General features: G+C 50.1%; 1 protein-coding gene across 1 annotated transcript in view; it reads left to right on the forward strand.

Moving 5' to 3' along the window:
• The window catches only part of VAPB (VAMP associated protein B and C), a 50,976-nt gene extending 42,113 nt beyond the window's left edge, over window positions 1-8,863 (forward strand). Inside the window, exons 4-6 of the mRNA XM_045980291.1 lie at window positions 2,468-2,548; window positions 4,445-4,621; window positions 7,402-8,863. Of these exons, the coding sequence (XP_045836247.1) occupies window positions 2,468-2,548; window positions 4,445-4,621; window positions 7,402-7,560 (417 nt within the window). The 3' untranslated portion in view covers window positions 7,561-8,863. The remainder of the gene's footprint in view (window positions 1-2,467; window positions 2,549-4,444; window positions 4,622-7,401) is intronic.
• Window positions 8,864-15,177: the final 6,314 nt, after the last annotated feature.

Consider the following 15,177-nt stretch of genomic DNA (forward strand, 5'->3'; position numbering starts at 1 on the left):
CCCTCAACACCCACATACATTCAGCTTGCCAGCCCAAGCTAGGAGACCGGTCCCCCGAGGAGCACCTGCAGATGGGAGTCAGCCTTGGCTCACAAAGCACTGTGGTTTTTCTCTTTCAGAAGTTTTTGCGAAGGGCTGTCTATGCACAGCTTCCCTCCACATCCCGGTGTCACCACTCAGCCTTTTCGTTAGTCTTAGAAAAGCACAAATGACCATCTTTGTGGATGTTCAAGTTTAGGGCAGGAGATGAGGGTGAGCTGGATACTTGGAGATTTGAGAGAGATGAGTGATAATAGGTGACCTTCCCCTTTCATAAGAATGGTTATTGAGGCATTTACTACTTTCTTGTTTCCCAGAACATGCGTGTCACTTCATGTTAATCTGTGTGAGCAAGGAAGTGTATGGCAAATACAAAATTTGGAATATCCAGGACTGTGTTCTGCTTGGCTTTTGCTGCAGGGCTTAGTGACAAGAGCATGGGCTTGGCGTCTCGGGTGTGGGCCTGAGCTCTGCCTTGTACTGATGTTGTGGCCTTGGGCAGTTTTCATTAACTCTCTATAGGGTTGGGTCACCTGTAAAAGGGCGGTAAAAACCTGGTTCACACGTTGTTGTGGGAATTAGTGTGCTCTGAGTGCTGCTGTGGTCCAGGCCTCTGTATACAATAAAGATGAATTTCACTCCTTTTATGCTAATTTGTGTAACAGTTAACATTTTTTATAAAAATGAACATTGGAGGAGATTTTGGAGATACACAAATAAGCAAAAATAAAACTAAAAGTGACCTTTGTTTATTCTAGACCTAACCACTGTCGTTAGAGCCTCATGCTATTTCTTTATTTTAAACTATTTTTTGGTATTTTGATATACAGAAAGCAGAAAGAATTTTACAGTGACTATTCCTATAACCTTTGCCTAGATTCACCATGAACGCTTTGCCGCATTTGCTTCATTTCTGTCATAAACTTTCTTTTTTTTGCCGAACCGCTTAACTCTTAAGACACAGACTTGATGACACTCACTCCTACACCCTTCAGAACAAGGACAGTGTCTCATGTAGTCCCAGCACTGTCCTCATAGCTGGGAAAGTTGACATTCATCCAATCGTATAACAGAGAAACCTACATGCAGCATTTCCCAGTTGCTTCCAAATGACCATTAGTTGTTATTCTGTTGGAGTACAACACCCTCAACCCTTGTGTGTTTCATGACTTTGAATTTTTTGAGTCCAGGCCAGTTCTGGGATTGTCTGGTTATTTCTTCATGATTAAATTCAGGTTAAATGTTTTTGGCAAGAACATTCCATAAGTAACGTCATTGTATGCATCACATCAGAAGGCATTTAGTACTGGGTTGTCCCTCTATTGACGATGCGAAGTTGGATCACTTGGCTAAGATGGTGACTGCCAGCTTTCTGGTGTCAAGGTGCAATAGGTCATCTGTGATCCTCCGGAGTGATTGGATGCTTGGAGAGCACGTGAATGTCCTGCTCACCAGCAGTCGCACCTCGTGGTTTTAGTCCAGTGGTGAGCCTTGCTTAATGCTCTTTCGACACACGCACACAGGCACACATATGCTCCTGTGCGTGTCCATAGAACAGACTAAAATTTTGTCTGTGGCTTCCTTCCTTACGATTCTGTGCATTTTCCCCGTGTCCTGTTCAGTATCGTTTGAGTGGCATGCTAGTGCACTGAAGGGGTCTGCGGGGCTTATTTGGCAGTTCCCGTTGTTCGCCATACAGGTGGTCCCCTGGTTTCGGCTCTTGGTACCTGTGTTGGCCTAGCTGCCTCCGGCATGGTCCTGGGGCAGGGACGGAAGAGTTTGTTCTTGTTTTCTGTCTTGGAACCTTCCTGCTCTGCTGGTGTGCAGTTTTCAGCATACCCGGGGATTCCTGCCCTCCACTGCCCATGAGTACATGCTCCCGGAGCCTGGATTTAGCCAGGAAGGTGTCCCCACTAGCAGGCTGGAGGGAGTGCGGGTCAGCCCAGACAGCGGCGTGCTCCTAAATGTGCCCCGTTAGTAGTTGGCAGTGAAGTTCTCAAGCCACTCCCCCGTGGTATACGCTTACTCTAAGAGAGGGACACCCTGCAGAGTAAGCTTTATTTTCCTGGGGAGAGCCAGAGTTACCTCTGACCGCTCAGACATAGTTTAGAAAATTCCTCTTCCTTCTGCGGCGGTTGTCTCTGTTCCATGTGCTTCCCACAGACTAGCACCAGGAGCCACACTGGCTGACTTGGAGGAATCAGGCAGCAGGGCGGGTTCGTGAAGTGTGAGAAATATTCGGGAAAGCTACCGTATTTAATCTTGTCCTGTTAAAAATATTGAAATCTCAGCAGACGTAAGTTCTTTATTTGATATACACCCGGGCTTTCTCATTAAGAATATTTTTTTGAAATTGTCAGTTATAGGAAGAAAATTATTCTTCCAGCAGCCTTATAATATCCTGATTATTAAATTTAAATTGTTTTAGTGGAAGGAGGCAAAACCAGAAGACCTTATGGATTCAAAACTTAGATGTGTGTTTGAATTGCCAGCAGAAAATGATAAACCAGTAAGTATGTTTATCGTTAACAATAATTGAATGTTGCAAGCTGATACTCATTTGCATACCATCTCCTGCAAAACCAAGATTTAAGTTGGCAAATTATTTTCCTACTTCTGATGTCTGAAGTCAACAAATAAGGGGCCTTCATGAAATCAGCCTCTGAGAGACTGGTGGAAAGACAACTAATCGAAACAATTTTTTTTCTGGGGAAGTGCAACCTGTTGGCTGGTGAAATGTCGTAAATCCTAAAGAGCTTCTCTGACTTGGCAAAGTTATAGGTTGCTGTAAAGAGTGGGTAAGTCCACAGCAGGGACTGATTTGCCGCTCATCACGGGGCTTGACGGACAGGTGGTAAGCTCTCGGGTTCTCTGGTTTCACAGACTGCTGTCCTAGGTCTCCTGTCTGCTCTTTCCCCTAACGCCACCTCGCCACCCGCTTAATCCTCCTGCCTCTTTTGTTAAACCTGCTTCTAGATTAGGGTTTCTCAACCTCAGCACTGTTAACACTGGGGCCGTGTGGGATGTTGAGCAGTGCCCCTGGCCTCTCCTCACCGGACAACCGGTCATCACCCATCTTGCATGACAACCAAAACTGTCCCCAGACGTTGCCCGGGGTGCGCTGGTGGGGGCAGAACCGCCTCCCGCTGGGAGGCCCCCCACCCCCGTGCTGCCGGAGGGGGCGAAGGCAAGAACTAGCTGCCCCCGAGCTGTCCGCTCGCTTTTCTCTGTGAAGCCACGGGGCAGACCTCTCACGGCCCTTGATCATGACCTGTTGAGAGAGCAGACTGTATCTGAAATGCTGATTTGGACCTTCCTTCAGCGTAGTCAGAAGAGCTTACATTGTTTAGAAAAAACCACCCTGCAGAAAATCCCACTACCCTGGCCGTTAGTCGCTGGAGTTGGGAAATGGAAACGCTCACGTTCTGTGAGCATCGTCCGTGGCGGTCTGCAGGAGCGCTGCTGGCGTGTGCCTCTGCTGCTCAGTGTTTCCTTCCTGCTCGGCCACTGACCGCCGTCCTGATCCCGCCTCTTTGAATGGGTAATGGGGGTCTTTGGTTGTCGATTTTGTCTCTTCCCATTGCACATTGTGTCCTGGGAAGGTCATTTTGGGAACCTGTGAGACCTGTGCTCTGTTCCTGGCTCTATGCGGTACCAGCTCTGTAGATGGGGGCCTCGCCCTTTGCGGGGCTCCCTTCTTCTCACCTGGAAGAGGAAGGGTCAAGCCCAAGAGTGCGATAGGGAGAGCCGGTCGTTTTCTGTGAGCTGCGTGGAACCCCCAGCCCAGTGATCCCCCGCACACCTGACCACCCCCGTGGCCTCCCAGGTACTAGCTCCTCCCTGCCCGCTCTCCAGAGACGGTCATAACTGTCTCGGAAGCGCAGTGGGGGTGTGCGGCTCCCCTCAACTGAGCTACTGCAGACACGGAGCCGGTTTCACCTTCAGCCCAGCTTCAAGTTCTGACTTTGTGAAATCAGTCGCCCTCTGTGTAATGTCCTCCCTGGCTTCCCACCTCCCCCGTCCGGGCCCATCCTGGGGATGTCGAGGTCTTCCTGGTGACAGTAATTTGTGGCTAATAACTCCTGAGCTTGCACGATTACGATATGCTAATTTTTGCAGGGCAGGAATTTGATAGTGCGGTATGCACAGCCCTTTTCTCTTCCTTTGAAGTATTAGTCTCAGCCGAACTTCATTATTTGCCCTTATCCATAATTTCTGGGGCCCAGTTGCTTTAGATTATTAAGATACTAGATAAAGTGATCCATTTCTAAAATAAATGTGACATGTTACAGTGCGGATGAAATGCTGCCACGTGTGGTGTTTGCTGAGAACTACTTTACTTTGCATAAAAAAGTCCTTTATTACATAGTTGGTGACACTTGGGCTTTCATTTATTTCTGAACAGCATGATGTAGAAATAAATAAAATTTTACCCACAACTGCATCAAAGACAGAAACCGCAACGGTGTCGAAAGCTCTGAGTTCCTCTTTGGATGACACGGAAGTGAAGAAGGTCATGGAGGAGTGGAAGAGGCTGCAGGGGGAGGTGCAGAGGCTCCGGGAGGAGAACAAGCAGTTCAAGGTAACGGCGTCTTTTCTTTTCTTCAAGATTTTGTTCTTTTCAGTAACCTCCGTGCCGAGCACGGGGCTTGAACTCACAAGCCCGACCGCAAGAGTCACGTGCTCTACAGACCGGGCCAGCCAGGCGCCGCGGTGGCGTTTCATTTCCTGCTCGTCTGCAGAAAACGGGTTTTTCTGCTGTGATCTTGGGTGGGGGAGTTGACCCGTCCCTGGTTTTGTAGAATCGTTTTGTATTTACACATTCTTTCCCTAGGGAGAAATTTCTGTGGCTTTCATCACGTTCTCAAAAGAGCTCTGACACCACCCCCCGCCCCCGTCCCCTAATTGACAACCGTTGTCCCTGAGCAGAAGTTTCTCAACTATTCAAATTCTTGTTCCCTGGTACTTGACATGTTATAATTCATTTACTCTTCTAAACCCTTCTGTGAGGTAGGGATTCTTACCATCCCCAGTTTACAGATGAAGAGACTGAGGAACAGAGAGGTCAAGTGACAGGCAGGTCACACTTGCAGTGGGAATTGAACCCAGGCTTTGTGCCTCAGAGTCCACCTCCATCCCATTCTCCTCCTCAGTGTGCAGACTCTCGTCCTCTTGTAAGGAAACAAAGCCCCTCTTGCCCTCCCATGAGTGTAAACTGAAGACAAACTGAGATTAAACACAAAATAGCAGTGGTTACCTTGAATTCACAGGGTCAAACCCTGCTCCATCCCAGGTGGGGGAGACTCTATCCTCAGTAGAGTAAATAGGTAAATACCGACCTGTACTCCTTTAACACAGGCGTAATTCTGGTCTTTGAAGATTCTAGGTGGGTCTGGGCAGTAGGGTCTCCTCAGAATGTTCACATGATGATGAGACTGGAGATGGGCAGTGGTCACAGTTGACAGGTGGAGATTATAGAAGGAGAAAGGCGAGTCTCCAGCTTGTGGCCGTTGACAAGGTGGTTGGCATTGGTGTGAGAAGGTCAGGTTGCGCTGGGTGGTGAAGGCAAGCGGGCTGCACTTCATTTGGCCTTGGCGGCCTGAGATGTTGTGCCGGTGACTGCCCACACTTGACCGGCTTTGAGTCTGTGGTGGTCATAGCATCTCCCGGGCCTCCGCTCGCACAACATGTTGAAGGCCCCTTCCAGCTTTAAAAGTATGTCTGTTTCAGACAAGGTCTTGAAGAGAATGTTTCCGGACATCTAGTCATAGGAACTGCTCTTGCAGCTTAACTCTGAGGCTGGTCTGGTCCCTTCTTCTCGATCATGCCACTCACCCATGCCCTAGGCTTTTGCTCTTTAACCACGAAAGCACCAGACACACGTAATAAATACATCCCGTTCAGATGACTTCTTTTATTCTGACCGTGCCGTCGATACAGGAGAATCGACAGTGTCTGGAGAACGGCATCATCATCTTTCTTTGCAGTAATCTTAATTTGCCTCCTTCAGTAACTTCTTTTAGGATGGAGTAGATTATGAAGCTGACGCTTTACTTTTTGGCTAAAAATCCAAGATATGCCTAAAGCTTCTCCTTGAGTGTATTTCTCTTCAGAAACAGAGTCCTGTGCTATTTAAAGTGATAAATAGGTAGAAATAGCTTCTATATAAACCCAATACAATAAATGCTGTATTTTGCTCTGCCTATTTTTTTTGGAAGTTAATCGAATAACATCGGTCGTTTATCACTGTGCAGTGGTATGGCCATGCCCCATGAGCAGAATATCTTTAAAATATTATCAGACTCGTCTTGACAATAGAAGATTCTTTATCCTGCCAAACACTGACTTCTTGTTTCGTGTTGTTTCATTCTTTCATTTGGCCAACACATTTCCCGAGGCCCTCCCATGTTCCCGGCGCTGTGGGCGCGAACACGAGCTGTCCCTGCCGCTGAGGAGCTCTTTGCTGACTAGGGTCACTGGGGACGCAAATACTGATGCCCCGAGTGATGAGTGGCCCCACAGAGATGGCCACAAGTGCCATGGAGACTCAGCTCGACAGGCTGGCTGCCTGTTGTTTCCAGGACTGACGAGTGTGGGGATGAGTAGATGAGGTAGTTAGCCAGAGATGCCCCTGAGCCCGAGCAGAGAGGCCTTGCTGCGTGCCATGTTGAGGAGTGTGGACTTGGCTTTGGGAGCAGTCAAGGAGGGAAAAGTTCCTGTTGCATGCATTAAGTAGGCAGTGTCCGAGATGCATAGATCAGCTTCAGCCACATTTCAGTATCCACTTACCATGTCTTCTGCACAGCAGTCTGCCCGTAACTCGGTACAGAGCTCTGCATTTGACAGCTTCTGGGCCTCCCACTTTGTAGCTTCTTGTGATTTTTGTGTTTGTGCTTTGGGAAGTGCCTGTCATTTCAAAACCTTTGACTTGGTTAGGGAAGCCTGCTCAGTAGAGGAAAGGAAGACAGAGGGTTGGAGTCTGAGGTAGGAGAGGGGCCGAGAGGCATGGCCAGAGAGGTGGATGGTCCCAGGGTGCCAAGGACCTGGCTGACCCTCTCCAGGGCTTTTTTTCTGAAAGTGATGGGGAACCAGGGCATGCCTGTTTAGATGGATGGTGTAAAAAGGTGCCTGGCCGCGTCGTGTGGGTGGGTGGCAGGGAAGAGGGGCTTCTGGCAACGTTTTCTCAGTGGCCTCAAGCCAGTGCCTTCTCTGTGGGATTCAGTTTCTCCCTGTGAAAACTGAGGAGGCTGGCCCACACCATGAGGTTCGGGTCTGCTTACAAGCGCACCCTGCGAAGCTGGACAGTTGACTGCTGCTCCTGGTGTCTTGGGTTGTCTTTGAAATGTGCGTTTGCTCCCGTAGGAAGAAGATGGACTTCGGATGAGGAAGACCGCACAGAGCAACAGCCCTGTTCCTGTGTTAGCTGCGGCTGGGAAGGAGGAGGGCCTCAGTGCCCGGCTCCTGGCGCTCGTGGTGTTGTTCTTCATCGTTGGCGTGATCATAGGGAAGATCGCCTTGTAGAGGCGGCAGGCGAAGGGTGGCTTACTGGATTGGTGGCCCGCCATACATGGGGTTGGAATTGATCATAACCATGTGTACAAAGAAGTTAATGTGTGATGACATCTCACAGGTCTTGCCTTTAAATTACCCCCTCCCTGCGCGTGCGCACGCGTGCACACACACACACAATTATAACGTAACGATCTCTTAGAAAGTGAAAAATGTATAGTAAATGATTGGGGGGAAAGAATGGTCTTTATTACCGTGATTAAATCGTAATGGCATGTTGTAAGTGTCACTTTAAACATTTGTAGCCTTGGTACCTGTGGCTGGGTCGATCACCTCTCTCAGAACAAGACACTCTTCCTGCCTGTTGGTGCTGGCCTGGGGAGCGGGAGCCCAGTGCGGTGGGAGGGCCGTCCCCTCCACGTAGCAACCCCCCCTGCTCACTCACCCCCGGGCTGCTGCTCCACGTCCTGCTCTGCTCTGCCCCTGGCCGCGGCTTCCCTGGGACTGGTGAACGGGGTCAGAAGCCAGTGGCGTTGTGCTGTGGCCGCGTTGGGTCTGCCCGTCGGGAGCGGGAGGCGGATGCTGACCGACTAGCCCAACACTTTGGAAATCAAAGTCAATGCTTTGTTCTCTTAAAGGGACCAAGCTAAATTACTGTCGGTTCATGTAGCGAGGCTGACTTGTTATTCAGAGATGTTTAATGCATATTTAACTTACTTCCTGTATCTCATCTCATGTTTCCTTTTTGCCACGAGATTATGATTAATGCCGTGGGCCACACATCACCCGTGCCGCGTGGTGCCGGTGGGAGCTGCTGGCGTCGCGGCTGGAGAGCTGTGGGCTCCTCTCGGCAGGTTCTCCGGGCGCTGCGTACACGTGGAGGGGTGGTTTGTCGGACTGTGGGAGGAGAGCTGCCAGGAAGGTTTGTATGAATAGATGACAGCCGTCCAGGAGGGGGTTCGTAGTGGCAACAGTCCGCTCTGTTCCCCTGTCGGATGGAGAAGACCGGCCGGGCTTCTGTGTTGTTCCTCACTGCCCCTCCGCTTCCCGTCATACTTCCGGCACACGCCGCCCCCCAGTCTGGTCCTGACTTCTCCCGCGTGGCCCTCGCTCGGAGTGGGGCGGCAGGGGCGGCAGCAGGCAGGGAACCAGCGGGGTGGGGGCGGGGAGAGGGGTGAGAGTCTCTTCAGGTAATCGTCAAGTCGTGATTGAGAGTTCGACTGTAAATTAATTTTATGCCATAAAAGACCAATCCAATTCTGTTTGACTATGTAGCATCTTAAAAAGGAAACAAAATAAAGCCCCAGAACTAAGAGTTCCTTTGTCATTTTGTCACACTTGCTGTGGGGGGTCATTATCCTTATGATCTTTGTTACTGTTCTGTCACTGAAAGGTTGGTTCTAAAATGAGCCCTATCGGTGAGAAATCTGTATGTTTAATGGTTGAACATACATAATTGTGTGTGTGTGTGTGTGTGTGTGTGTGTGTGTGTGTTTGGCTTCAACGGGGAGCATAAAAATAAAACTGCTGAAAATCTTAAGCAGCTGGTCACCCTTGCCCTTCCATTGCTTTGCCCCTGGGTAGAAAGAACTCTCTCCTCTGGGTCAAGACGAGGGACACGCGTGCTGAGCATGGCTGCGGGGAGCGGGTGGGTTTGAAAAGACAGAGTCATCAAAAGGAAGACAGTTCTGAGAAGTCATCCACTTGACTCACATTCCTCCTGAGCTTGGCTGGGGCGGGAGGGCCTTGGTTCTGGCCCTGAGGATCTGGTCAGGGACCTAGAGCCTGGGGGCTGGGCGTCTGCGTCCAAGAAAGTAGCTTCTGTCTTCATGCGCGGTTCCTGGGTCCCGAGCGCTCACGGGGAACGTGGAGCGGACCTGGTTTGCAGCCACACGCCTGGTGCTCAGATAGCGTTGAGTGCGTGCATGGGGAGGGCTGCCCAGTAGAAGTTGGGCTCCGGAATTCTCTTGTCCGCGGGGATCCAGGCACTTACGGAACGGGGTGAGGAGACGGTGCCTTCTGGCATTCGTTTCCTCTAAGTGAACTGCGGTCTTCCCAGGTGTGGGAGCTGCAGCGAACCGGTCCTGGTAGCTTCCAGCCCTTCACAGCCTCGAGAGGACTAGGGTTGGGAAGGTCTCAGACTGTTCCTCGGAGTGCAGCACGGTCCCGTTTCTCCAGAGCAGGACTCCCCAGGCATTTTCTCAAGGGGTGTGGCTGTGTGTTCCCATAAAACTTGATTCGCAGGAACAGCTGGTGGGATTTGGCGTAGGACGCAGGAGCTTGCCTGCACTCCCGGGGCGACTGAGTTCTTAAAGGCAGTGCCTCGGATATCTGTTCTGTTCTCGAACCTGGCAAGTGACTTTGTGTTTTGTGTATGTGCAGGAGATGGCATTCAGCTTCTCAGAAGATGTGGGCCTTTTGTTTGCAGCTGAAAATGAGAATTCAAAATCCGCAGTTGTCTTCTTTCTCACTAATCGTCCTGTAAGAGCTCTCTCTCCTTTAGAGGCTAAGATTGGCGAGCGCAGGTTAGTTCACTACCTTTTTGACTGAGCGGAAGAAGGGAGCTCCCCAGGGAGAGAAGGAAGGCAGTGGTGGGAAGATTGGATATTATGTAAATCATCCGGTCAGTAAAGAGCGAGCCAGGAGAGGGAGAGTGTGTGTGGCGTGGCATGGCTAAGGGCCAGGGACCGTTTGGAGAGCCACAAACACTCAAAATCTCAAACGTGGGCAGGGATGCACCTTTTGAGCGTCTTTCTTGGAACCGCAGATAAGGAAGCATGAGAGGCGGAGAGGTAGATGCATGGCCCCCCCCATGGCCTGGCCTGGCCGAAGAGGAAAAGAGTCAAATAATCAGAATAAACTGGCCCGACCTGAGCAGGGCTGACTGAGTGAGCCCTCCCGCCTGCCGCCTCGGGCACCTCTTTACAGCAGCTCGGAGAGCGGTGCCTTCGTTTAGAAATCTGCCACCGAGCCCACAAATACATAAGAGACATAAGCAATAACAGGGTCCTGTAAATTTTTATGGATTGAATTTTTAAATTGATAATTTAAGCTCCCTCTGCATAATACAGAATACTTCTTAAAGTATGAATACTTATTAAAATACAAAATACTTCTTAAAATACAAAATACTTCTTAAAGGCGGCAGGATGTGTTTGTAGGTATGAGGACCCGGCTTTATTATTTTTTATCCTTCTCCTAGTTTGCATGTTTTTCTTCTCTCTTCTAAATTGCTGGCACCAGCAGTAATAAATACTGATAAAATCAAAATTGATTTTTAGCAGTGGACAGTTCATGCCTAGAGAGACGGCTTATACCTACATAACACAGAAGGGGGAAAAATGAGGAACCTCCAGTGAGCCGTGAAAACCTAAACGCTTTCGAACAAACCCCAGCAACAGAACTGCTATCCACGGATATCAGTGCCGTCTTGCAGGCTCTGCCGGGTCAGGTACAACTGAGTGCAGTGAGAGCTCAGAGCGAAATAGCCTTTCAGATTGATTTGAGAACGAACTGTGTGTGTGTGTGTGTGTGTGTGTGTGTGTGTGTGTGTGGCAATGTATCATATGTAAGTAGCTCAACAGTTTTCAAAGGGTGCCTCTATTTTTTTGCACACACAAATCTTTATATTTGCAAACTTAGAAATCCATGCCAAAACCCAGTACCATTTGTCATTTTCAATTCCTTCTCTAAACTGGACCATTCACAAGTTTCTGGTTACGGTTTGTGAAATTCTTGGTTTGAAAGGAAAAGGGAGAGATGGGGCCCAGGCGTCCTCGTCCCCTTGAGCACGGATCTGCTAGTCCCCCCGGGAACCCGCCTCAGGTGACGAGGCCACCGAGCCCCCTGCTGGCGGTGGCCGCTCCTCGAGGGCATCTCGCGGGCTCTGGGGTCCAGGGCGGCTGCCCCTGTCCCTGTCCGCGGTGTCCGTCTGGCTAGAGGAGGAGCAGAACAAAGTCCGGCTCCGGAGTTACAGAGTGGCCGCTGCGAGGAGTCCGCCGCAGTTAAGCGCGGGCTCGTCTGCTCTTGCTGGCGCGAACGCTCGCGGAGGTCGCCGAATGGGACCTGTCCTTAGAAAGTCCCCTGACGCCTAGAGGGATGGCTCCGGTTCCCACGCACAGATCTGCTGGGGCCTGTGGTCACCACAGGTGCCGCACGTCGAGTGGGGCCCCTCGGGGTTCCCCTGGCCCGACTGGCTTTGTGGACGGCTTGTTTCCTTTTTTAACCTTCCTCTGGCGGAGCTGCGTTGACGGGAGCCTTTCAGGGAAAGTAGCTGCTGTCCCAGTGCTCCCCCAGCCTTGTGCAGAGCCCTTCCAGAACGTTCGCTCAAACAGCTGCGACGGGAGGGCGGGGATGCAGGGCTGAGGGCTTTGTTTCGAACGTGAGGAAATGAAGTCTCCAAGAGGTCACGCCGAGCAATTTCTCAGAGCCTCTCATTCGGAAGGAAGTCGGTCCCGGAGCCCACGGGGAGGCCGGCACGGCCAGGGCGGCGTCTGGACCGCGGTCCCACCCAGGTGGGCCTTGCGGAGGCTCTGCTGAGTGAGCTCACGGGCTCGGGCGCTGCGACCGCTCGTGCCCTCTTACGTGTCTGTCCTCCCACCTCACGCGTGCTCTGAAGATCCAGTGGACAGAATCCGGACGCTGATTGAGATGCTTTATTTTTCTTCTTGAAACCAAACAGACAGGGAAGGACAGGTGTGTTTTCCATCTTCTCATTGCCTGAAGATCTCTGCCTGATGCTCGCAGGGGATGAATTGGGCAAAGGAGGTGCCCAGTCCGTCTCGGCGAGCCGGGGACGAGGCTGCTGTCTGTGGGGCTTGACGTAGCTCGTAAATTAAATGTGAAGCGAGGGGGCGCCTGGCTGGCTCAGTAGGTTAAAGCCTCTGCCTTCGGCTCAGGTCATGATCTCAGGGTCCTGGGATCGAGCCCCGCATTGGGCTCTCTGCTCAGTGGGGAGACTGCTGCTTCCTTCTCTCTCTGCCTGCCTCTCTGTCTACTTGTGATTTCTCTATCAAATAAATAAATAAAATATTTTTTAAAAAATGTGAAGCGAGGGCAGTCCATTGAACTTGGCATCACAGCAGCGGCCTGCGGGCTTTCAGAACAGCCAAGCTTCTGGGCGCGGACCTCTCCCCGAGTTAGTGCTGCCTTTCTCTGGGAGAGCCTGGAAGGGAGCAAGTCCCAGGGCCCAGAGGCGGGCTTGGGAAGCCATGACAACGGGCCTCCAGCAAGACTTCCAACCCTCTCACTCCGGCACCCGAGTTCCGTCTGCCACACGCACAGTCCACGGGCTCAACCTCCCTAGAATGTCAGTTGGGGTGCACGAGAGCCCCCCACCGGCTCCCTGCAGGGGCATCCAGACCTCCCTCTGCGGGGTGTTAGCGACGTCATCTATGCCACTGAAAAGGTTTCGTCTTACTACTTTTCATTACAGGGGTTTTGGAAAATGTAGAAGGCATGAACACACACGAATGGTTGTGTATAATAGTAGCAAGGGAAACCCACAGAGGTAGATGAGAGGTTGTCTCGAGTAATATAATTACTTGAGATTTTTTTCCTAATGGGATGAATTCATTAGAAAATGTCTGCATCGACTCGGTGGAAGAGGAAGAGAAGCAACAAGAGCAGAGCTCTCACCTGACTTGCCGTGGATATTCGCAGTCATGATACCTTGGAATGTTGCCGCAATATGGATTGCTGTGATTAAAAGATGCCAGTTGCGTAAGACGGGGCCATGGGGTAATAGTTTTCTGCCGCTAGGTAAACGCTAACGTTCATTTTTAAACCAGGAAACATTGATCCTGTGACAATGCCCTATTAGAATTACTTCGTTAGACCACAGGGTTGATGTCTATTTAATCACTCGGCTCACGGACGTGGGTGCGGGACCGTCGTGCGCCCACTGCGTCCTGCTGGGCCCTGGAGTGTCCGTGTCACTCCCGCCCAGCGCTGCGGCCGGCCCCAGCGGATCCCGTCTACTTCTTGTTTCCCTTCAGTCCATGCCAAATAGGGTAGACAGATCTGATGATGGCTCAGCACAGTTTCCTTAAGGCTTAGTGCTCGCAAGGATGCATAGCTTTTTGTGACTTATAACACTACTAAACTAGCATGCATGTTTCTCATGTCAACTCACTGGTTTTCCATGTGATAGGAAGAGGTCTGGTTGTTTCTATGAACCGGACAACTGCATTCCCGTCTTTCCTTTGTACTTACGAAGTCAACTACATTCAGCTGTGACCCTCCACTGCGGCATTCATTTAAAATGAGGCTTTTCCATTGACTCTTGTAGTTGGATTCCGAGGTCAGAATTTATTGTCTGTAATCCCGAGATACTGGAGGAGACGCTGAGGAATTAATCAATAGGGGTGATCTGTTTGTGTGCGTTTCATCCATAAGCACCCTCAGTAAAGTGATCCAAGCTTACATGTAAGAGCCAACTGCAAAGTACATTTGGTTCTCATTGCTGCTGCTAGCGTTTCCTTTTTTAAGAATTTATAAACTGCTGCCATTTGGAACTTCTATAAGAAACTTAGAATGATCTATTTAAATGTCCCCTCTACCGCCTCTCTCCTTTGTGAGTAAAGAAGTCATTTCAGTGGCGCACGCTGTCCCCCTCTGCTTTACAGCTTTCTCCCTGTCTTGGGGGAAAAAAAAATCTGCACTTTGTAGTGTGTGTTTTCATTCTGACTTCAATGTACATTAACATTTTGGGGGATCGAGTCTTTTGAGAGATGTCTTACAATGCTATTGTTTCCATAATTTTTCTTTTCTGTATTTTAAGTTGTATTTCCTGTTTTGACTGAGAATTCATTTTAAAAGTTGGTGCAGGAAAGGACTCTACCATCATCCATTCTGGCTATCTGATATGTAATAAATTCATGGTTTTATGGCTGACTTTACATTTCCCGGAGGGAAGGAGATGTATTTCTGCAGTGTCCAGATCGAAAGAGCCGTTCAGAGCGTGTTCTCACATGTTCCGCCGTGTCGGCCTGATGAAGCCCGCCCTGCCAAGGCATAAAGTTTTGTACTAGCTGTCTCCGTATTCTGTTCAATAAATTCTGTGCTCTGAATATGTTTAAAGGATGCTTCGGTGTAAAATTATTTCGAATGGATGGCTTAAGAGCATTTGGATATGCTTTAGAGAAAACACCAGAGCCCATCGCCTTGCTCTGCCACTGATTCTTAGGAACATAAAATTGGTTTAAAATGAAAAATCCTAGATATCTCGTGTGACGGAAACAGACTCAAGGGATGACTTAGGTCAACTTCCTCATTTTACTGATGAGGAAACTTTTGCCCAGTGTGGGAGCCAGGCACGCATTCTCGTCCTTCCTGCCTGCTGGGGGTGGGGTGGGGAGGATTGGTCATTGACTGACAGAGCCCGGGCTGGTGGACGTGGCTTGCAAGCCTGCAAGGTGGGGCAGCCTCTGGCGTTAAGCGGTGGTGGGCAGCTCTCCATCATACAGTGTTACCTTGGCGAAACGTGAATGACAACATTTTCATTTCTTTTGAAGAAGCAACACGCAAACGTTAAGACTTAACACCAGCCCAAAAGACAGCATGAAGATCCACCGGCTCCCCTCCCCTCCCCCCACCACCAGCCCACAGCCACTGCTCTTCTCCAGAAAC

This window comes from Meles meles, chromosome 16, assembly GCF_922984935.1.
Source record: "Meles meles chromosome 16, mMelMel3.1 paternal haplotype, whole genome shotgun sequence".
NCBI classification, from domain to species: Eukaryota; Metazoa; Chordata; class Mammalia; order Carnivora; family Mustelidae; genus Meles; species Meles meles.